At 38.3% G+C, this 24479-nt stretch overlaps 1 protein-coding gene across 1 annotated transcript; it reads right to left on the bottom strand.

Moving 5' to 3' along the window:
- Window positions 1-1143: 1143 nt before the first annotated feature.
- Window positions 1144-23908, bottom strand: LOC114890282 (small ubiquitin-related modifier 2-like). The gene is made up of 4 exons (XM_029213716.1): window positions 23862-23908; window positions 5612-5681; window positions 1320-1481; window positions 1144-1248 (listed from the first exon to the last, which is right to left on the bottom strand). Exons 1-4 carry the CDS (start codon window positions 23906-23908, stop codon window positions 1144-1146), a joined length of 384 nt encoding a protein of 127 aa, XP_029069549.1.
- Window positions 23909-24479: the final 571 nt, after the last annotated feature.

Genomic DNA, 24479 nt, shown 5'->3' with positions numbered 1-24479 from the left:
TAAGCTTTCGTTCTTTGAAATGACTTTATTTGCTCTCTTTTTCTTTTTCTAAGGGAGAGATAGATTTATATATAATACTTTTAGGTTGACTTTTTAAAGCACTTTATATTATTGCTTTGTCCAGTAATATATTGTCCAGTTATTTTTAGTTGGAAATCAGCCATGATGCATATTGTTGTTCCATTCCAGGTAATGTATCTATTGTTACTGACTGCTTTTAAATTATTTTTTTTATATTTTGTTTTCAGTAATTTGACTATGAAGAGCTTATGTGTGTTTTGCTTTATAGCACTCTGCCTGGGGTCCACTGAGGATCTTGGATATGTATGCTAATGCCTTTCAGTCATTTTGAATCATTCTCTGCCATGTTTCTTTAAATATTTTTTTCTATCCTATTCCCTATGTTCTCTTTCTACACTCATGTTAGGTTTGATATTGTCCCACAGATCTCAAACACTTCTCTATTTTTTCACTATTTTTGCCTCAGTTTTGATACCTACTCTTGACATTTTTTTCCTCATTTTAAACAAGAAGTTTATTTAAACAAGAAGATGCTTGGGAATTTCCTGGTGGTCCAGTGGTTAGGCGTCCTTGCTCTCACTGCCAAGGGCCCAGGTTCAATCCCTGGTCAGGGAAAACAAGATGCTTGATGTGAAGGGAAAACTATGATTCATTTCTTTCAGGATAATTTATTCCTGTTTAAAGGCAGATTGCTCTACATGCAAAAAAGATATAATATTGTCCTTGGTTTTACAATGAAAAAGATTAAGATTCTCCAGCTGAACAAAATATGCAAGGATTTTTATGTTATTCTTTTTTTGTTAAACAGTGAGTGTGAAATAACTTACTGGAATATAAAGATAAGAGCTGAATGAACATGCCACTAATGGAGAAAGGGGGGTATTTTCACAGAACTAGAATTTTCCCCTGTCCCATCTCCATTTGGTGTTGATCAAAGCATACCATTGGCCATTTAGGTTTTTTTAAAAAAATGCAATATGCTTGAGTACATACAGCAGTGACTTTATGTACAGTAAAGGAATGGGGAGGAGGAAAATGAAAGAATAGAGAAAACTATATTGCAGTAGTCAGGATGTGGTAGGACCAAATTGGGTTTTCTAATTGAGAACATGTCTTTATGTTCTAGAGGAACAAAGTTCTACAGTAAAGTAGCAGATTCCCTTTTGAGTAGACATCTCCTATCTGCTGCTGGAACACATCAATTGCATCTTCATCTTTCATTTCCAACTGTGCAGGTGTGTTTGTTTCATTGATTGGTTACCTAATAGTTTGGAATCTATTCTGCCTCATTGACAAACCCTGTCATTCACAATAGGCTTCATCAGTTTGCTAAGTGCTGTATGCCTCTTAATCTTCAAGTGCACCAAAGAACCATCCATCCCTGCCATCTTCAAATTAGTATGATCATTGTTCTCAATCTTGACTCCTTCCTTGGGCTTTTCTTCCAGCCCTGGTGAGTGCTTCACAAAAGAGGTACCAGGTCCTTACCTAAGGAGGTGTGCTACTGATCTGTCTTCAAGGATACTTTTCTGACTCCAGTCTGCTGTTAAATTCATCTAATGAACTGTTCACTTATGATATTGATTTTTTTCTGAAAATTCCAATACATTTTTCTTCAATATAGTATTCATGTATCTCTGTTAAAATCCCCCATCTCTTCACTCATGTTACCTGCTTTTTCTACTAGATCCTTTAGATTTTTCATTTTCATTTTATTTTTTTTTATTTGAAGTTTCTGACTGATAATTCCACTATCTGGGCCATCTCTGGGTCTTCCCTCTTTGTATATTCTCTCATGATCATGATTTACATTTTCTTGCTTCTTTGTGTGTCATAAATTTTATGGCATTAAAGGCATGTTGTGTAAACACAGTAGAAATAGATGTAAATATTATTTATTTCTAGAAAAAAATCAAGAGTGAAGAGCTAAATAAATCAGATTTCTAGTCAAGATATGTTTGAACTTTGTTGCAACTTTAGTTTGACCACAGGCTTTACATGTTTTGAAAGTGGAATTAGAATTTACCTCTGGTAGGCTTAGGATCTGAGCACTGGTGAGATCCATAGATCTCTATGCTTCTCTGTCCAACTACTAGCTTTCTAAAACATGAAGATCTCTCAGCTCTCACAGCCTGGCTTCCAGCTCTTTGTGTTTCTGGGGAGTTTTCTTTGTTCTCCTTCAGTCCTCCTATGTTTAGGGAGATCTGTCCTCCCAGAATGCCTCAGAGCACTCTCTCTCAGTACTCTTGTCTGTCTCCAACTCCTAGAAGATGAAATCCTGAGTTGAAATTTATCCCTCTCATTTCTCCTCTCCTACTTTCAAGCCTTTGAGTAACTGCCCCTGAACACTTACCAAGCAATAGAGTTGGTAAGTGAATTCAGATTTACTCTGCCACTGGGGGCTCAGAATTCAAATCTGTCCCAGCATCCCACACACAGGCCTTAAATCTTTGTTAAAGATTCTGCTGATTTCCTGTCTATGGAGAAGTTTTTCTTTTCCTGCTAGTCAACCAGGGAGGAGAGCAGCTTTGTACTGATATGTTTTCTCTCCTATGAAGGGTTCATCACTGGAGTTGAGTTTGTTTAGAGATTCTTTGAAATGTCACTTTTTTGCAGAGTTCAGGAAAACAGATTTTGTACCTCAGTTGTTTTGTTTTGTTTGTTATGGTGAGAGTTATGCTTTCTCATGACTTCCTACTTCATAACTGGAGGTGGATCCATCACACAATACATTTGTTGATGGAACAGAGGGAAGCAGGAGGGCAGTCTCTCATGTGTTAAGTTTTCAAATTCCAGCTCTCTTTATAGTTTACCCCTTGCTGAATTCTTGAGCAAGTTTTTTTTTTTTAACATCTCTGTTTTCTCAAATGTAAAAGGAGGGTAATAAGGATGCCTAATTTATAAAACTTTGAGAGGATTAAGAGTTATATGCAAACTACTTACGATGATATCCGAAACGTAGTAAAAATTATATAAGTGTTTTGTTATTTTTATTTGGAATAGAGCTTTTGTCCAGAAAGCATTAGGGTGTGTTAAAAAATCTCAGCAAGATGGAGAGAGGATCAAGATAATTACCCCTGACTTTGTAGAGGGTACCACTACCAATTATTAAAACAGAAGGTATTTCCATAAATAGAGTAGTGTTTAATCAACCTGAATAACACTTTCTAGTTGCTGGTGAGTTAGGTGCTTCATCAGTGAAATTAGGTACTTAGTTGAGTGAGGTAGAAAATATACTACTACAGAAATTAAAATAATTGAAGGGTTAATCACCCCTCTGGCTTTGACGGCCTGTGTACCTCCTGGAGTTGATGGAATGCCCTACAGAGCAATGCACAGCTGATACTCTTACCTTCCCTTGTGCCGTCCCTCGAGCAGCACTGCCTGGCTATGCCTAGGTGTAGGATCCTGAGATTCCCTATAAATGAAAGAAATAAGCTGCAGATGGAATATTTTTTTAGCTTCCAGTTTTTCCCTCTTCTTAGTTTCTTTCTAAATTCTTTTCCTCTTTCAAAGTCTCTATTTCTTTCTTTTTTTTTTTTTTTTTTTTTTTTTGCGGGCCTCTCCCTTTTGTGGCCTCTCGCATTGCAGAGCACAGGCTCCGGACGCACAGGCTCAGCGGCCATGGCTTACGGGCCCAGCCGCTCCGTGGCATGTGGGATCCTCCCGGACCGGGGCACGAACCCACGTCCCCTGCATCGGCAGGCAGACTCTCAACCACTGCGCCACCAGGGAAGCCCCTCTCTTTCTGTTTCTTGTTACCATTGTGGTATCTTCAAATTATCTTCCCATTTTCCCTCTCTGTTCTCTTATATATTAAGCCAAAATAACAATAATAATAATAATTAATATATTATTTCTTAGAGAGATGAATACATTATATTCTTCAATGAGTATATTTTCTTAATTACTCAGGACTCCAAAACTGTAGAAACATTTTACATTTTGAAAGAGGTCCTTAAAAATTAAAAACAAAAACAAAATCCTCAAACCTTAGAATTATCTAAGTCAGGTACTTGCCTCTCAAAATTGCAGTTTGGAAAAACTGTGGCTCTGATTGACAAACTCTTGCAATTCCTGACACTCAGGGCTCTGTTTCCTTAGGTCTTTTCAGGCTGTCCTGGGTCTCTCCAATTATTAAAAATATGATCAGCTGCAAGGTTATTGTATTTACTACTATTGTGAGTGTTGAACGATGCCATTTATCTCCCAGCTTCATTCTCCCCTAAGACCCCCAAACAACACACAACTCTTAATCTCTCTCTCTCTCTCCCTCTCTCTCTCCCTCCCTCCCTCCCTCCCTCCTTCCCTCTCTCTCTCTCTCTCTCTCTCTCTCTGACTCTCTTCTTCTCCCCCTCCATCTGTCTCTCCTCTCTCTCTCTCCCTCTCTAGCCGCCCCCCACCACACAGAGCTGAAAGTTATGCAATACATATATTCTGATGCACTGTCAGGTTCTGTGAGCACTAGTTCAGGGAGGTATTTTTAGCTAAGGGGCTCTTCCAATATAAACAGCAACTTATATGTAAGCCTGGTTCCACTCCTAATGAATTTGCCTAGAAACAAAGGGGTTTTTTTTTTTTTTTTTTTTTTTTTAGGATACAGTATGTACAGTTTCTGAAGGAAAAATTGAAAGTGGGCAACCAGTACTCCTCCCATCTGTCCCTGGGCAATCTGCTAGGTGAGCAACCACCATTGGTTGCACAGTCTGGTCCGCCTGCCCCACTGATGGATTGTTTCCTCTTTGCCTTATTTTCAGGGTTGATACTCTCTGAGCCAGATAAGTAGGCAGCTGCAGAGGACAGGAGCACAACTCTCAAATCCTGTAGATAATTGCCAAAGGCAGCTGAGTTCAGGAGCCCCACCTTTTAATGAGCTGCCAATTATTTACATGCTTATAAATCATCTTTTAAACACTAACAAGCACTAATAAGCCTTAGCTGCCAGTTACCATGGCAACTGACCAGTCCCAAAAAGGAAGGAGACTACTGACATATGGACTCTGGGTCAATGGTCCAGTATCTCCTGGGACTGATGTTTTTACTCCCGCACATGAAACTGTTCTGTCCAAGTACAAACGAAAATCACACGAACAAGGAGGCACAGGACATGATGGAATGCCTGCTTTTCCCGTGGCAGCTCAGAGTGTCTAAAGGGTATAGAATTGTGTCCAACTCCCCATGAGCTACAGGAACAAGCTGCCCTAACTTGTTAAGTGGCAGTTCCTATGTACAGCCATACAGCTGGTCTACCCAGGCCACCTGCTGTCAGATATTTTATTCCCCAGAGCTTCCTGAGCTGCTAGGCTCTACCAGTCTGAAGAGGGTTTCCTAATACATTCAGTTTGCTGTTGCAAATAGGTAAGATGATAAGCTCTTGTGGGATGCTCAGTAATATTTAGTGAGATGCAAGGAATGGTTTCAGATGAAAAAGAACATATTTTTGCTCCCAGCAAACTGAAGGCATTTTCTTTCTTCTTTTAAAAGCACAGTGAGAAGGCAACCATCCATGACTCAGAACTCTTTATAGTAGAGAAAGAAAACCACCTTCTGTTTTTAACTGGTTTTCCAAACTGGGTATAGGGAAGCTTACCACGTTGGTGTCAGGTATGAGATGACAGTTCAAAGAAGCTGATGGTGACAGGTCATTAGTGAACAGTGACCTAATCAAGCAATAGAGAAATATGAATTTAATCATTTCACCATGACTGACCCAGAAATGCCTTTTACTATGACTTCTACAAGATGCTAGTTTTCAATAGAAAGTTGAATTACTGATACCATAAAGAAGTTCCTCACCCTTCAGCAGGTGTTCGAATTGATACCTTTAACCTCCCAACTGCCTGTTGTAGGGCAAAGAACATGAGCTTTAGATCAGGATTTATTAGTATCACTACCATTTAAGTGCCTCCACTCGGCTGGAGGATAAAGGAAATGGAGGCAGCTCTTTGTAAATCTTTAGATTTTGATGAAAATGAAAATTATGGCAGTGGTGGGGATATATTACTCCCTCTACCTTGGGCTATTTTCTGGCCTCTGCATCCATTACATTATAGAGGGGGTAAGGGTTCAAAGGCTGCGTGAAATTTAATATATCTATATCTTTTATATATCTAATTGGATATATGCACATGTTACCTTGGAGTTATGCATATGCCAGTGCTGGGGAATTTTCCTTCTCCTGCCATTGTTACTTTTTTTTAAGGAGTATAGCATCAGAAACCTTTATTTTGAAAAAGACATTTTATACCATTTGTGGTTCATTCATCTTTAATATTGTAGTACTTAAAATTTTTGCTTTATTTAAACTAAGAAAAACCAAAAACAGTTCACCCATTTCTCCCACCCCCCCCAACCTCCCCCACCTCTGGCAACCACCAATCTGTTCTCTGTATCTATGAGCTTGGAGATAAGATTCCACATATAAGAGAGATTATACAGTATTTGTATTTCTCTGTCTGACTGACTTATTTCACTTAGCATAATGCCCTCGAGTTTCATCTGTGTTGTTGCAAATGGCAAGATTTAATTTTTTTTTTTATGGCTGAGTAATATTCTATTGTATGTAAGTACCACAATTTATTTATCCATTAATCCACTAATGGACACTTAGCTTGTTTCCATATCTTGGCTATTGTAAATAATGCTGCCGTGAACATGTGGGTGCATATGTCTTTTTTAATTTGTGATTTCATTTTCTTCGATACATACCCAGAAGTGGAATTGCTGGGTCACATGATAATTCTATTTTTAATTTTTTTTGAGGAACCTCCATACTGTTTTCCATAGTGAATGCACCAATTTACATTTCCAGTGCACAAGGGTTCCTTTTTCTCCACATTTTCACCAACACGTGTTATTTCTAGTCTTCTTGATAACAGCCATCCTACAGGTGTGAGGTGATAGCTTATTGTAGCTTTCATTTGCATTTTCCTGATGATTATAGGTGTAGAGCATCTTTTCATGTACCTGTTGGCCATCTGTATGCCTTCTTTGGAAAAATCAGATCTTCTATTCAGATCTTCTGTCCATTTTAAATGAAATTATTTGTTTGTTTTTGCTGTTGAGTTTTATGCATTCTTTATGTATTTTGGATGTAACCCTTTATCAGATATATGATTTGCAAATATTTTCTATGATTCAGTAGGTTGTCTTTTCATTTTGTTGATGATTTCCTTTGCTGTACAGAAGTGTTTTTGATCTGATATAGTCGCATTTGTTTATTTTTGCTTTTGCTTTTGGTTACTTTCTATGTAGAGTATCTACTTCATTTAGCTTCTACCAGTCATTCTTCAAGTCTCCTATGCTTGCCAGTTTGAATACTAAGATAGGAATTAGAATCTTTACAAAGGGGCAAAAGTAATGTCAAAGGCTTTGGTAGCATATTGCATAGGGTTGTCCCCAAAATGAAATATTCTTGGATGAGCAGAGTGACTATGTGAGTAAAAACCCAATGGAAAATAAAATGTAGGACTGATGAGAGGTCCAAAAAATATCAATTATGTTGAAAACATTGTCAAAATTTAAAGTCTGCAAAAATGCCTAGATGAAAGGGCGATCAACCATGTGGATTGTGGAGAAAAGTTTATGAAGGAACTTATGGCCCTTTGGTCTTGCTTCAGGTGGGTTGGTGGTGAGGTTGGTAAGGTGAGGGAGTAATTTGTACGTTTATGCATGACTGATTTAATAAGGAACCAAGTCATTTGAAATGTCAAGGGAAAGCAGACAAATCTCCCATGCAGGAGAGAATTTAACCTCCCAGCCCCTGCCCCTCCAAATCCTTCTCTTCATTTGGAGTGGTCAAGTGGAAAGACTGGAGCCTGGGAAACAGGGCTCCAGCCCTGCTTGTGCTTCTGCATAGCTGTGAACCATTAGACATGTTGCTTCTCATTTCTGGGTCTGAGTTTTTGTACCCTCTTTGTGTACTTCATAAGGATATTTGAGCTTACACCAACATAGTTAATTTGTAAATCTATGAAAGTTGAAAGTAGACCCCAAATATCCAAAGCAATCTTGAGAAAGTAAAACGGAGTTGGAGGAATCAGGCTCCCTGACTTCAAACTATACCACAAATCTACAGTAGTCAAGACAGTATGGTACTGGCACATAAACAGGAATACTGATCAATGGTACAGGATAGAATGCCCAGAGATAAACCCATGTACATATGGGCACCTAATTTACGACAAAGGAGGCAACAACATACAGTGGAGAAAAGACAGACTCTTCAATAAGTGGTGCTGGGAAAACTGGACAGCTACATATAAAAGAATGAAACTAGAACACTCCCTAACACCATACACAAAAATAAACTCCAAATGGATTAAAGACCTAAATGCAAGACCGGACATTATAAAACTCTTAGAGGAAAACATAGGAAAAACACTCTTTGACATGAACCACAGCAAGATCTTTTTTGACCCACCTCCTAGAGTAATGGAAAAAAAAACCAAAATAAACAAATGGGACTTAAAAGCTTTTGCATAGCAAAAGAAACCATAAACAAGACAAAAAGACAACCCTTAGAATGGGAGAAAATATTTGCAAATGAAACAACAAAGGGTTAATCTCCAAACTATACAAACAGCTCATAGAGCTCAATATCAAAAAAACAACCAATCTAGTTAAAAATTGAGCAGAAGACCTAAATAGACATTTCACCAAGGAAGACATGCAGATGGCCAAGAGGCACATGAAAAGATGCTCAACATCACTAATTATTAGAGAAATGCAAATCAAAAGTACAATGAGGTATCACCTCACACCAGTCAGAATGACCATCATCAAAATATCTACAAAAATAAATGCTGGAAAGGGTATGATGAAAAGGGAACCCTCCTGCACTGTTGGTGGGAATGTAAATTGATACAACCACTATGGAAAACAGTATGGAGATTCCTTAAAAAACTAAAAATAGAACTACCATATGACCCAGCAATCCCACTACTGGACATATACCCTGAGAAAACCATAATTCAAAAAGAGTCATGTACCACAATGTTCATTGCAGCTCTGTTTACAATAGCCAGGACGTGGAAGCAACCTAAATGTCCATCGATAGATGAATGGATAAATAAGATGTGGCACATATATACAATGGAATATTACTCAGCCATAAAAGGAGATGAAACTGAGTTATTTGTAGTGAGGTGGATGGACCTAGAGTCTGTCATACAGAGTGAAGTAAGTCAGAAAGAGAAAAACAAATACCATATGCTAATGCATATATACGGAATCTGAAAAAAAAATTGTACTGATGAACCTAGTTGCAGAGCAGGAATAAACATGTAGACATAGAAAATGGACTTGACATGGGGTGGGAGGGGGAAGCTGGGGCGAAGTGAGAGTAGCATCGACATACATACACTACCGAATGTAAAATAGCTAGTGGGAAGCAGCTGCATAGCACAGGGAGACTAGCTCAGTGCTTTGCGATGACCTAGAGGGGTGGGATAGGGAGGATGAGAGGGAGGCTCAAGAGGGAGGGGTATGGGGACATATATATGCATATGGCTGATTCCTTGTGGTGTACAACAGAAACTAACACAGTATTGTGAAGCAATTATACTGCAATAAAGATCTATTAAAAAAATAAATAAGGGCTTCCCTGGTGGCGCAGCGGTTGAGAGTTTGCCTGCCGATGCAGGAGACACAGGTTCGTGGCCCGGTCTGGGAGGGTCCCACATGCCGCGGAGCGGCTGGGCCCGAGGGCTGTGGCCGCTGGGCATGCGTGTCCGGAGCCTGTGCTCTGCAACGGGAGAGGCCACAACAGTAAGAGGCCCGCGTACCGCAAAAAAAAAAAAAAATAAAATAAATATATAAATTACTATCAGTGTGGAAGATAATATTACTAGTGATATTAATGGCCCCTTTTGTCTTTTGGCAGTGGACAACTACTCTCAGAATTGAGAAAACAATATTGAATAAAATACATAGAGAAACTAAGACTGTTCTAGACACAACTGTAAAGTCTTGAAAGAAGACAGGAGAATGGGATAATTTTTAAAAGAGAATAAGTAGATGCCAACAGGATGGAAAGAGGAATTAGAAGAATTGGGTTTAGAGTGACAGAAGTGATACTTAGTAGATGAGGGCTCCTCTGGAGACCTAGTTCTAATCCTGGCGCTCTCACTAGCTGAGTGATCTGCAACAAGCTACTGAATCTCTCTCAGGCTGGAACTTCTCATCCATTAACAAAAGATCTTTTATCAGATGAAATTGAAAGTGGAACCTCAGTGTATAAAAGTAGCTTTGAGTCTTGTTTCTTTTGTTGAAACCTTTCTTGACATTTCGCTTTACTCCCACTCTACACTGTGGCCTTGGGTCACCTGTTTAAAAATCCAAGAATTTGAGGATCCTAGTGTGAAAACCAGGAAAGTGGATGATATCTCATGGTCTTTCTAATAGTATCATTTTTGCGTTTGAGATTCAAACACTCCTAGAGAAGTTTGGATTCCCTTGAGAAGAGAATTAAATTGGATGTTAAAGATTTACTCTGACAGAAAAGGTAGCTGATTGTCAACTAAGCTTATTGTTGACTGACTGGTTTGAAAACAAACATTTCGAAACAATATTCACCATTAAAGAAAGGCGAGTTAACGGGGAAGTAATGTCCCCCAAATCAATACTATTCTAAGAAACAGTTACTTAAGAGTAGGAAGAGGAACTGTGACAATACTGCATGAAAATAACTTGGATCAGAAGACTAAACTTTCCATATTCCATGATTGCCAATGCAGTCTGATCAAGTTTACAACCCGGAGGGGCAAAACATCCCAACATATCTCAGCAAAAGGTTTTTAGGGATTTAATCTCTGCCAGTTCTTTTTTACTTAGACTGCTTTGTTCCATTCTATCTCCCTTTCCCCAATGATTCAGTGAAGATTATATAGGGAAATGCTGAATCCAGTGACGCACTCGTAACAAGAGACCTCTTGACAGGCATCTGAACAGGTTCATTCAAGCTTTTGCAACAACAGATAAAGGTGGGTTTGGAGGCTAGGTAGGGAAGGAGTCCCCTGCCTTTCCAATGAAGTCATCATTCTCTACAAAATCTTTGCAAAATGCTAATCAACAGTGCTTTCGCAAAAAAAATCACACAACTCTTTTTTGAGTTTCAGAATAGGATTGCTATTTTGGGGGGTTTTAAAGTTTTGGGAAAATCCTAAATGTTTCACTTTTTATTTAAGGCTGAAATTCAATTTCCAAATTTGAATTATCCCAGAGGTCTGTAAATGCACTGCCAGATGGGCTACAGAGTTGAGAGAAGAAATGGAAAAATGCCTCTCTGGGTGGGAAAACACATTTATATGATAGTCTTCTGACAGCCCTCATCTCTATATTGTTGATACAGTAACAAGCCCGTGAAACTTAATGTTAAAACAATTTTTTTTATCTTGAAAAATTTCTGTAGCACCCACTTTTGTTGGTTTTCAGATCAGATGCCCTCACTAAGGCTTGTAAATTAGTCATTTGGCTGAAATCTCACTTCGGGTGCTTGATGATCTTGGAGAGTTAGCTTATTTTATGGCTAATATCTGAAGGAGCAAATGAAGAGTATGAGGAACTGGCATTCTAATGTTTTTCAGCTCCTTCTTGTCTAAGCAGTTGAAATTATTTGCCCTGTTCAGACACCTTGAGAACAGTCCCACCTTTGTGTCTTCATTCTTCCTCCCGAAGATGTCTATTCCGGCATCTTGAATTTCTAGTGTGCCAATTTATTAGTTTGAGTAATATTTCCTGTTCTACTAAACTATGAGAGTAGAGGTATATCTAATTCTTCCTCGTATCTCTAGGATCTGGCAAAGTACCTGGCATCCAGTTACATATATATATATATATATATATATATATATATGTAAATAAAATATATGTGTGTATATATATATACACACACACTATATTATATACTATTTATGCTATCATAGTACTATTAGTGTGTATGTATATATAGAGAATATATATGTACAAACACACAGTACTGTGAGAAATCTCAGACTTGCAGAAGGCTCAGAGAATCTAGTTACTTGCAGGTTAATTGGATTCTGCCTGTGATATGCTGGATTTTAGGACTGGCTGGCTGCCAAGGATACTGCTGAGAGTATAAAGTAGGGAGAGGAGAGTGATTCTAATGAAAGGAGAGAACTCGTGGCTGGGACACTGAGTCTAGAGTGTGAAGAAATGGCAGTAAAAACCAATGATCACATCCTTCCTCTGTTGAGATGGTGTTGGGAATGAGGCAAGCCCGACCTTCCAGAAGGGGGCTTAGAAGAGGATTGAGCTACCTGGGCTGATTAAGGCAGCGTCAATAAAATGAAGTTGTGGTGACATTCATGGCTTAAAAAACATTAACTTTACAGAATTATTTTCCTAAGGCCTTTGGGCAGATTTTGATTTGATCCAACAGCAATATCTACTTGGCTCCAAACTGATGGACATCTGCTAATTTTTCGAACTGCTTTAATCATTTTGGGGGCTCTGTTTTAGAACCTCTCTAAATCTCCTCCTTCTCACTAGTGTCTCAAGTCTTCAAAGTCTATGCCAATTTTAATAAAGGTCTAGAAGGATTACCTTATGTTCCAAATTTAGTATTCCTATTCAGTATTCCATTCTTTGTCTCACTTAAAATTTCAAAATGCAGAGTGGGGATCCTTGAATTTCCATGAGCCAATGACTTATGGAACAAAAATTTGAAATTCAGTCTAAGATCACACATCAGCAAAAAGCAATTTGTGTGTATGTCTGCTTTACTGACTACAGTATGATGTTCTTGAGGACAAGGACTTTGTTTCAAATTTTCCCCCAGCACTTAGTATTGTATCTGTGGCTCCTTTTCTGTTCCTTGTGTCAAAAGCAAATATTTAGGATTAGTTTGCTGTTTTCATATTCGAACACTCCTTTAGCAAGAGTGCTTGGGAACTGAAAGCTAACTGGGAAATTAAGAACAAAAAACCAGAAAATGTTTTTAGTACACATATTAGATAATTTTTAAACTTTCAACTCTCTTTTTTTATGGTCCAGTGTGGGACATGAGGTAAAAGGTGAGGCTAAAGGGAAAAAATGAGATAGTCCTGAAACAGATAAAGGGGTGCAAAGAAGGGACATTTTAGGAACTAAACTGATTATGAACCAGAAGTGTAGGGAAGGTGGGAGAGAAGGTAGAAACAGACCAAAGACAAAGATAGCTGATGATGGTACATGTTAAAACAGGGCAAACTGTGTGAGTGATCCCCTAATTTCCCCTAATCCAAATCTGTCATATTTCAGCCTGGGGAGGTCTAGATATAGAGTTTAGGATAAATGAACTTCCACAGTAAGTCACTGGAGACACAGCTGAGCTAGATAGCTGGCTCTTCTTTGTCTTGTCCTTGAAGGTCTCATTCACCTATTCCAAAATTGTAGCCTTCTCTAAATAATCTATTTATGGCCTTACAGAAATAGATATGATAGTTCAGATATTCCCCAGTAGCAACTCTTCAGGCTAGTGAACAGGTCATTAACTTAAACATCACCCACTTAAGATGAGGCCTGAAACTTCAGGTTATCTCTGATGACTTTTAACAGAATAGCTATAAATGGCTGAGAAATATCTTTACACAGAAGGTTTCAATAGGTTATGAGAAGTTGCAGGTACTGTTTCCTCAGAATAAGACTTGGTGGGAAATGTACATGCCAGTGTTGTCTCTGTCTCTCAAGGATGTGGTCCATTTCATCTAGGTTATCAGATTTGTGGGCATAGACCAGTGTTGGCTTCTGAAAAAATAGTACGTGACCCACCCTCAACATCCCAAAGTTCTTATTCAAGTTAGGTCCTTATACTTGAGTAAAGTGAAGTGCAGTGTGACGCCAACTGTAACAGTACAATTCTTAGTCAGAGTAATTACTCTGAAGACTAAGGTTTTTGCTCCATTGGTCTAAATTACATCAAGCCATTTCTGCAACCCCCTATGGAGCACACACCATCATCAAGCACTGCTCTAGGCACCATGCATTCCAAGGCAAAGAGGCTATGATTCCTATCCTTAAGGAATTCATAATATAGTGATGATAGTTCATAATCTACTCCAGTGAAGTAGACAAAAATATCTGCAAAGAACTGTGATGTGTTTGACAATTGTGCTACCCAAATGACTTACCTGCTTTCCAGGAAGATAAAGCAATGGGTACTGCCTGAGATGGAGCAGGAAGGCAGGGAGAGATGGTGTTTGAACTGAGTCTTGATTAAGGAGAAAGGATTGGCTGCATAAAGAAAAGTTGGGGGCAGGGGGTAGGGATATTCTACCCAAGGAAGTAGACTAAACAAACGGACGCATGCATACGAATACACACTTATGTACACACTCATATGTTCTCCTTTATACTCTCAGCCTATTTCAATTAGAGTTCGGAACTGAGAATAAGAAAAAATGCATTCTCATTCTGGCTCTCCTAGGATCTGTGGTGTGACCTTGAGCAAGACTTTTAAAATATCTGGATCTTAGTTATTCCATTTGTAAAATGAAAGGGCTAGATTTCATGCTGGCTATGGCCCCATCCAATGAAAAAATTTGGGAGGTACAGCTAAACCTGTTTGATCTAAATTCATGATTTAGGGGATATAAGAATAGTTTATTTGAGGTGATCTAAGCTAGCCTGTTTTTTGTTTCATATAAAGGAAAACATTTTAGATTCTCATCAAAAGGAAAAATAATTGCAAGTTAAATATTTATTTGCTTTGTATTGGTTTACTATTTGGTAACGCAGAAATCTTAGATTATAAACTTGAATTTTTTCTTTAAAAATAAGGACACTTCTTTCTTCTTAAAATTCAGGCAAGGAAAGGCATTGCTTAAAGGTTGGGTTGTTGACATATAGTACATTATAACATTCTGTCTGGCTCTGCCTAGCCCTAAGAGATGATGAAGAATCAGTGCCACACAGAGCCCCAAGTTCCAGGTGACAGTGAGAATTGAATGGCTGAAAGTACAGTGAGGATGTACCAAATCTCATGCTCATATCTGAATATCTGTAGGATTGCATTTGTCAAATATGAAAACTTGAGCTCAGAAAATACATATAATACCAAAGATAGCACCAGACATATTATCCTTCCTTCTGTAAACATCTCTCTAAGACTTGGAGCTCAAGGTTTCAGTCTTCAGTTCTCTGGTACCTCATTTGCCCCATCTCGAGTACCACTAAGAAGCAAACCTGAAATTTAAATTCTGCCAGTTACGTAGTTAGGTTTTAGATGAATTAATAATGAGTTACTGGACAAAAAAGTAACTGTTTAATAAGTCACCCACTGTCCAGTTTTGGGTATATTTGCGGTGGGCATATTTTTGCATGTGTGCCTCTATGTGTGTGGGTGTGTGTGTAATGTTCCATAGCTTTTCAGATTGGATTTAAAGTGTTTCTTGGGGAAGATGATAATTTAGTGCTGGTTACGAGAGGTAATTTTTTCCATTTGTGAAATGTTTGGATAACATCAGAATCTCAAACCGTATTTGCACATTGGAGTAACTATTATAAAATGGCATTTTAGGGAATAGATTTCGTTTCAGTTGTTTACTAGAGAAAAACATCAAACATGTATTTAAACCATTCCCTTCATAAAGGTCCGTCATCTGCTAATGATGAAGTTAGGGCCTGTGATGTTAGAATTTCTCTTGGGAACATGGAAGTCCCATTATACATGCAGCAATCGTCTCTCTATTCATCTGTTGATGAATCTCTCTAATCATGTGTTGAATTAGTGGCAGGCCTAATGGAGCTCTGGATACGACAGAAGGGAACATTTGGAGAGGATACCACCCCTCTCCTTCAGGGTGTTTGTCACCTCATTGAGTACAGAGAGATGTCCTAAGCTTTTTCTACACTAAGTTCTCATTATCCTTTGATATTGATCCAAACCACTTAGTGATGAATACAGGCAGCACTCTCCTTCTATTTAAAGGTCTTGAATATCTATTATTATTTTTATGTTTATTATCTTAATACCTGCCATTTATAATATCTTTCTTCTAAAGAGCTCTCTGGCGTGCAATAGGGTGTCAAGTGAAGACAAATGAATATGAAAGCACTTTGTGCTCTACAGATGAAAGGAGAGTCACTTGGACCTGCTCTTTTCCAGGAAGAACTTTCCTTGCTTCTTGTTTTCTTGCTCCAACATGGCAAACCTTACCCAAGGTGCAACTCTTAGACTCTGCTCTTCTTTATTTTTCTCACACACACATGCACATGCATTTCAACTCTCACCTTTATCATTATCACACCCCAATCTGTGTTTCACCACTGGATCCTTTATTGAAGCCCTGCTCCATATTTATAGCTATCTTTTGCAAATTTCTTCTTTAATATTTAAACAAATCTAGCATTCCCAACATAAAGCTCATTATTTATTTATCATTAGAGAAAAACTATTCTATAACTTTGTTTGATATTCAAAATGCATTTTGAAAGTACAAATTTTTTTAAAAATGTCCTGGCCACCCGTTAGAAATAGGTTAGAATAAAGAAAGGTGTGAGAAGATCAAGGGCAAAAGATTGTGATGAACCGTCACATTCAGTGAGCACAGGATATGCTGGAATATTTTGCACTTTCTGAGAATTCTAGGATGCGATCTACTGAGAACTAGTAAAAAAAAAATAGGGTAATATTAAACAGAAATTTAAGGACAATCAAACTTTAGTGAGTAAGGTCCACTTTAGCCCAGGTGTTATGTATATTTTAGATACGTTCCAAAGCATGTATCACATTTTTAGAGTGGACATTAGAGAATTCTTAATGGTATTTTTATGAGTAATTATAAATATAAGCATTAATACCAAAAGGATCATATGGTTTCCTTTTGACATTTTTCCTTTCTTAATTATGCACATCTGGGAAATTCATACCAATTGAGTTGATGCAGCCAAATCCATTAAGGAGCACACTCCCTCCAGTAGCAGTAGCTAACCAAATGGCAGGCCTGATGGTTAGGAGGGATTAGTCCCCCCCCCCACCCCACCCCCACCCCCGCCACCTCCCCATCCCCAGTACACTCCACTCTGCTTTTTCAACTCCCTTATCTCTATCAATGATGATCTCATCCTCCAGAAACTCAGGGGGATTCACAGGTCTCATTTTGAATATCTTCTTCTTATCCATTGCATTTATCCAGTTACTCAACAATTCCTTTTGACCCTTTCTTTATATCTCTTACATTTATCCTTCTTCTCCACCCCACTGAAAAGTCATTACCTTTAAAGCCTGAGTTACTGAGATAATATCCTATCCAAGCCCTCCATTTTATACAACTGCTACATCTAATGCCACTTTCAAGAACTTGCCCCCTCAAAATAAAATGCTTCTTGTTTACTAATGCATTAAGTTTAGATTTTTCCCTTCTTCTCTTTTAAGACCTTTATAATCCATCTCCGACCACCCCCCTCCTTTTCTGAGTTTCCTACTACTCCCCAGCATGGATCCTCTGTGGGTGGGGAGCACTTTCTTCCCTGCCCCCATGCCTTGCTCCATGATGTTGGCTCCTAACTTGACATTAATCCCTTTGTTGGCCCTCCTGAATTTTACCCTATACTCATTTCCAACTGTTAACATCCCAAATATCCCTAAGGACACCATCCCCAAGTCCTACCTTCTCTTTTAGGACACATCTCAGTTACCATCTCTTTCAGAAAAGCTTCCCTCCAGCCTGGATCAGGTGGAGTCCTTTGTGTGGACACAGTACGATGGAGGTACTTGCGTAGTTCATACTTATTGTCATTGCTTAACTATTCATATCTCTTTCCCAGCTGTTCACTCTTTGAGGGCAAGAATCTTTCCCTGGGCTTCTTTGTGACCTCAGTGCATAGTATCCTGACTGACATATAGAAGGTTGAAGTTATCTCGTTATGTTTGAATTTCTTTGCATTTAGGGCACTTTTCTCAAAATTGCAGACTTAATTATATACAATTTTTGAATAACTCACCAATCCATTTGTCGATCTTTCCCCAACAAGTTTGAAAATTTCTTATTACAGAAGGATCTTATCATAGAGACCATGCTGAATGGTTCCCATAGATCTTTCAGAATACCCACTTACATAGTAGGTGATCAATAAATTATTTAATTAAATAATAAAAAATTATTGCTAATAACATTACAAACCAAAAATAATGTAATCCAAATTGGTAGTGATGCAAAGAAGTTGTGAATTGTCACATAGTATTGCTCCTTAATAGCTAAGTTATCATTTTTGTCCCAAGGAAAATAATTTTATTCAGTTGCTGTTAATATATACATTAAAACAAGCAGCAGCATTAGACTTATCATATCAGCTGATGGATAAAAATGTCCTTTTTTTATGGTCTGTCTCTCTTTTTTTTTTTTTACATCTTTATTGGAGTATAATTGCTTTACAATGGTGTGTTAGTTTCTGCTTTATAACAAAGTGAATCAGTTATACATATACATATGTTCCCATATCTCTTCCCTCTTGCGTCTCCCTCCCTCCCACCCTCCCTATCCCACCCTCTAGGTGGTCACAAAGCACCGAACTGATCTCCCTGTGCTATGCGGCTACTTCCCACTAGCTATCTATTTTACGTTTGGTAGTGTATATATGTCCATGCCACTCTCTCGCTTTGTCAAAATGTCCTATTTTAAGAGATAATTTATCACATCGCAAGTTTCCCTTTACTTCCTTACACATTTTCTTCTCTGATGCCTATGTTGGCTCACATTCCCTCTTCTTCACTTAGGGCTGTCACAGTCCAAATATTCACACCTGCTTATCCTTTTCTCTACCCTCCTACCCACCAAAACAGCCTGGCCCTTATATCCAGGCTAGCTATTTCCTCGATCAAAGCTCTACCTATAATCTATTTTTCCCGAAACAGTGAATATTACTGGTATCAGCCATTCTCAGTGCTTCCAAACAGCACAAAAGGTTTCTCTAGCCACTTACCAACCTGATTCCATCCTACGATCAATACTCTGTCATGCTTTCTTGCAGTAGAAAAAGAGAACACCACTAAAGAAAAAAAAGACTCTCATTTTGATTTTGCTGCTGAAAACAAAAGTGTGAAAATTTTATCTGATAAATTGTTGGATAGGGGTATTGGGAATATTTACCAAGTGTGTTGGAAATTGTCTACATTTTGGAATTGTTTATATTTGCTTATATCTGTATATGTGTATTATATAAAATTTTGCTATATTGTTATTTCTCTGTTCCTCACCAATATCTATTACCTGTCTAAAAACTTTTTTTAATAGGCACAGTGTGTTGAATTGATGGTCTAAACGAAGTTTTCTTCTGTGTGGAGAGATATTATGATTTAATGGGTTAAGATCATGTAGATTTTTTTTTTAATTTTAATTTTAGATCTCTTAAGATACTTTCACACTTGTTGGCCCAAAGGTCTTTATCTCTTGCCAGTAAGAAACAAGAGTTATGAAACTACTCTCCCATTCAAAAATATCTTCTCTACCTATTTCACCTAGTAGAGTTCAGGAAACTCCCATTGTATAATATCCCTTCAGAGGCTGGAATTTATCAGTCACTTCCACACAAATATAAATTATTTTAATTAGCTTTTTTCTCTTCTGCCAAGAGAGAATGGGAATATCCATTAAGAATGGAGACAAGTTTGGCGAGTAGGATGTCAGGTGAATAGCCAGAGAGCTGTAGTACACTGTCTATGGAAGGCATATAAAGAGGAAGAAAACAGTGCCTCAGGAAGTCATTGGGTAAGGAATTCCACCCCAGCTCTTCTGCTGACACAATCTGTCATACTCTGCATTCCTAAAAAATCATCTCAAGCCTTTCCTATGGTTCTAGAGCCCCAGACTGGACAGAGCACAAATCTATTCAAACAGCTAATCGAGGATTGGTCTTTGCCTTATTTTCTGTTTGTCCAACTGATGTACATTGCTTTTATTTTTGTTTCTTACTTGCTTATAAGTTTAACATAGATGTGGATTGCTTGGATGCAATGTATATCTAGCCTTAGAGAAATAGGCATTTCTAATCTAGTCTACTCGTGTACATGTTTCAGCTATGATGTAAAGGATTAACATCCTGACATTATTAGTCAGGCAGCATGGTACAATAGAAAGAGCACTTTTTGAGAGTTGTGCTGTCTTGAATACTAATCTCAGTGATCCTGAATAACCGTGTAAATTCTAAGTTTCCGTATTTCAGCTGCAAAATGGGGGGACTGTGCAAGAAGATCTTCTGGGTCTGTTGCAGCTATAACATTATACAATTATTCTAATTACATATGCTTCCTGATTTTCCTTTAATATCTCTAATTTCATATGAGAGCTTAATGGCTTGAAATCTCAAAATTTTTTCTGACAAGTGGAGTAATAATACTTGTACTATATATCTCACGGCGCAGTAAAAATAAAGTATAAAATGATGTGTGTCACTACGCATTGTGGACGTCAAAGTCCCATACTTGTGCGTTGCAAATTATTATCAGATATTTTTCTTTCTACTATTACTCTGGTTTAAAAAGACCCATGATACCTCAATGTGCAACCAGCAGAGGGAGACAAGTTCAGATTGTGTTTCTTCTTAAAACAGAATCAGTTAACTGCTATGTGTACATGTTTTTAAAAATCAAAACGTGATTCATATTATTAGAAAATATGTCACTTAGTGCTATATTTACATATTTAAGTTACAAAAACAAGTGAGAAAAAGAAAGAAAACACAAGGAAAAATATGGGGGGGTGGGAATCTTGATTTGGGGGCTTAGTTTATTACACAGCTCAGAGATAGCCCTCTTTGTGAAGAATGTCATTCCTGTGACAGCTTCCTGAGCATGTCCATCTGGAGGTACAGGCTATTTGAGTACCAGTTTAGGAACCAATCCAGAATTCTAAAAGTAGAATTTCTAAATTTCCTCCCAAACTGGCTTTTTAACTCAACTTTCCCATTTTATCAGCTTGGACTTTGAACAACAACAACAAAAAAAGTAGAGGCATCTTTTTCCTGTCCTTTTTCAACTTCCATATCCAATTAGTTGACAAATCCCATCAGTCTCCTGTGAAATTCCTCTAAGAGTCTTCACCTTTCTTCTCTTTCTACTGTCATTGCCCTGTGGCGTGCTTTTATCATCTCTTGCCTGTTCTGTTTCAGAAACTTTATAACTGGTCTTCCTGACTTTGACTTGTCCCCGTCCATCTTCGACTCCATTGCTGGCTAGTCATCTTCTTAAAACACTGGTCTGATTATGTCACTCGCTTACTCAAAGATTTTAATGGCTCTCTTTTGCGTATAGAATAAAGCCACACTCATTATCATGCCTGTCAAGACCCTCACTGACCCCAACTTACAAAAACCAGTTATTTTTCATTCTAACTTTTTTCCATTTCTAGCCCCACATAGTTTCCTACAACTTACCTTTCCCACTAATGTAAAGTCTCTGAGGGAAGGAATTCATTCCTCACCATTATTAGAAAGCAATAGTGTATATAATCAATAACGTTCGTCCCTTTCTCATCATGTCACCAACAACTTTATTAGCCTCCTAACTAGTTTCTCTACTTCATCTTCCTTCTGACCTCTAATTTCCCATTGCCAAAATAATCTCGCTAAGCTGTCAGTGTCTCATCTCACTCCTCCAGAATCTAAAGTAGCCTTCTAAGTATGAGATGATGAGATGATGTGTGAGTCTTCATTCAGGCATTCAGGATTCTTCCTGATGCAGCGTCTCTCTGCAACCTTCTCTCTCTCCTCTTCCATGCTAGTCAGATGTGTCTTCCTCCAGCTCTGTACTTTGTTTCATGCTGATTCTCATGGCCAGGCATAAGATGTTGCCTTCCTCCATCCTCCTCTTACATATCTGCCAAGGATTACTTAAAATTCCATTTTTCTCCAAGAAGGCTCCTTCTTGATCACCGTTTCTGAACCACCATTGTGTTTTGATTCTGCTCCCTGATAGCTTAGCTATCAATTACTCCCTGGTCCATATTATTCTCTGTTCAATGCGTATTCACTTTCCTTCTCTATCTTGGTTGTGAGTTCCTGGGTTCCTGAAGATAAGAACTCTGAATGTTATTATTATTATGCAGTATTTCTCAGCACCAGAGAGGATTGGGCATATGTGGTGATTAATTTTGGTCCTGTTTTACGGTGGAGAGCAAGTTTGAAAGGCCTGCCTTATAACTGTACAATGATGTTGTTTGGCCCTGCTCTACAGGGAGCTTTCATACCCTTCATTAGATTGCAATGGGGTAGGGTGTCAATTCTGTACATTATTATTTCCCCATAGCTTAGCACAATGCCTGTCATATGGTAGGCCTCAAAAATATTATTTTAATGAATTGTTTTGTACATGATAACATGACTGATGAGACACATCTTGTGAACCCTCTTCCTCTTGCAGAGGCAGTGCTCCTACATTCACTAATAAAAGCAGAGAGGACTGAGAATGTGATTTACAGACAGTAAAGAAAGATACCTTTAAGCAGGCAAACTTCTGGGACCCTTTGAATAATGTAATGACCTAACACTAGATTTGCCCCGCAGCTCAATATTGTCAGTAAATTCTTGAGAAAACATATTAGTGTTATTTACATGATTTATAGCCTCAAGATATTTAACTAGGCATTCCATTTAGATTTAGCTGGATAGCTATTGCCTGCAAAATAAACAGAGATATTAGATATTTAAGAGAATATTTAGTAAAGTTTAGCAATTAAACAGTGTCTGCCCATCTTGTTAGGCACTTCTTAATCTGTAACAAAACACTTTCTTATACTGACTCTTAATTAACATGTAATAACCATTTAAGGGTAAGCAAAGTTTATACCTGAAGAAAAGCACCAGCTGGGACACAGTTTTTATTTGTTTATTTTTTCTCACTAGCTGGTAAAATGACAGTCGACTTGGCATTCTGTCAGGTATTATTGGATGGATGAGTGGCAGTTTCCTGCAAGGAACTGTACTGAACTAGTACAGTAAGAGAGAATGCTGGTATGTGAAAAACATCGATCACTTGTGACAGAACATAGCCCCTTTGGGGAGGGTCTTCTTATCATGAGCAATATGAGGTAACTCAATCTTCTCTCCATTCCTGTTGCTCCCCCCACCAGGCAAAGCCAGTTGCCACTGGATGACTAAGATTTCCTTCTCTTTGTCTCCTTGCTTCCACTATTGTCCTTCTACAGTCCTTCTTCCATATGGTATTCAGAGCAATCTTTCTAAAATGTAAATCAGATCATGTCAATCCCTTGCTTAAAATCTTTTACTGACCAATCAAGTCAATAGAATAAAAACCTAAATTTCTTACCCTGGGATCTCTGCATTATGATCCCTCCCCAGTGTCTAATCTCACCTGCTTTTTCTGCTATCCCCACACATACACACAGACCACATGCGCCAATTTTATTGCTCTCGTTTTGATTCCTGGTGTATGACACACCCATTCCTGCCTCAGGGCCTTCGCACATGCCATTTCTTTTATCTGGAAAGGTCTTTTTGCTGATTTTGCATGACTGACTCTTTACATTTCAGACCATATGTTCCCCTCACCACACCTCCAGGCCATTTTCTCTCTATCACACGTATTTTTCTTCATGGCATTTACTCTCCAAAATAACGTTAATATGTATCTACTTTTTTAGCATCTATCTCTGCATCGAGATTGTAAGTTCTGTGAAAACAGAGTCTTGGTCTGTCTTGATTCACTACCGTATCATGAAAAGCGTATTGAGTGAGTGAATGAATCATAAACTTAGTGGGCATATCAGTGTATGGAATTGCACATCTGCCTCCACTCCTCCTCATTTTTCCTTGGCCTATTTTCTGATTGTAGGAATCCAAGTCATTACAGCAAGCACAAATAGAGGATATAATTGCCTGATTACCTGCTTGCGCTAACATCTTGCCATACTGAAGGTGCTGCTGCCGCCATCTTTCCAGATGTTGCTGTGCTCTTCCCATATGTGAGGCTAGATCAAGAAGAGCAGATGCAGCATTACTTGGCAACTGCCACCTCCTTGTACATGGTGGCAGAGTGGGCAGTCTAAAAAAGAGGAAGGTCCAAGGGCCAGCCAGTACGTGTCTATGAGATAATGGCATATCTATGAGAGTAAGTTTGTTGCTGGGGGAGGACCCAGGCAGATGCTCAAGAATCTCAAAGACCTTGTTAAAACTTGGGCAAACCCAAGCACTGATACATACCAAAACAGAATGAGTACAAAAAGAAGCAGAAGACCAATATGATAACAATGAACTACAAAGCCATGAACTAAAAGCAAACCATGTAAGAGTGATTTTTAATTGTGCAGAGTATGGATTAAATGCTTTACATCACTGAGGTTTCTATAGTTAAAGATTTGAACAATATTTAACTGACTTGAAGCTGATTGATTTTGTTAGGCAGTGAGACACGTGCGAATGAAGCTATTGTATTCAAAGGAGCTGAGTTCCAAAGGAAATTCACACAAGATAGTACCATTGTTATGAGCATAAACCGACATACT

This window comes from Monodon monoceros, unplaced genomic scaffold (genome assembly GCF_005190385.1).
Source record: "Monodon monoceros isolate NGI ecotype Baffin Bay Population unplaced genomic scaffold, NGI_Narwhal_1 Super_Scaffold_11, whole genome shotgun sequence".
In the NCBI taxonomy this organism is placed as follows: domain Eukaryota; kingdom Metazoa; phylum Chordata; class Mammalia; order Artiodactyla; family Monodontidae; genus Monodon; species Monodon monoceros.
Note: the sequence above shows the minus strand (reverse complement) of the source record. Positions and strands in the feature narration are given on the sequence as shown.

Coding starts and splice junctions, on each gene's coding strand:
- LOC114890282 (XM_029213716.1), bottom strand. CDS start 23,908: ATGGCGGCAGCAGCACCTTCAGTATGGCAAGATGTTAGCGCAAGCAG. Junction 5,682..23,861: donor CAAGATGTTAGCGCAAGCAG/GTAATCAGGCAA, acceptor TTGCTTGATTAG/GTCACTGTTCACTAATGACC. Junction 1,482..5,611: donor TCATACCTGACACCAACGTG/GTAAGCTTCCCT, acceptor TCTTTTGTGAAG/CACTCACCAGGGCTGGAAGA.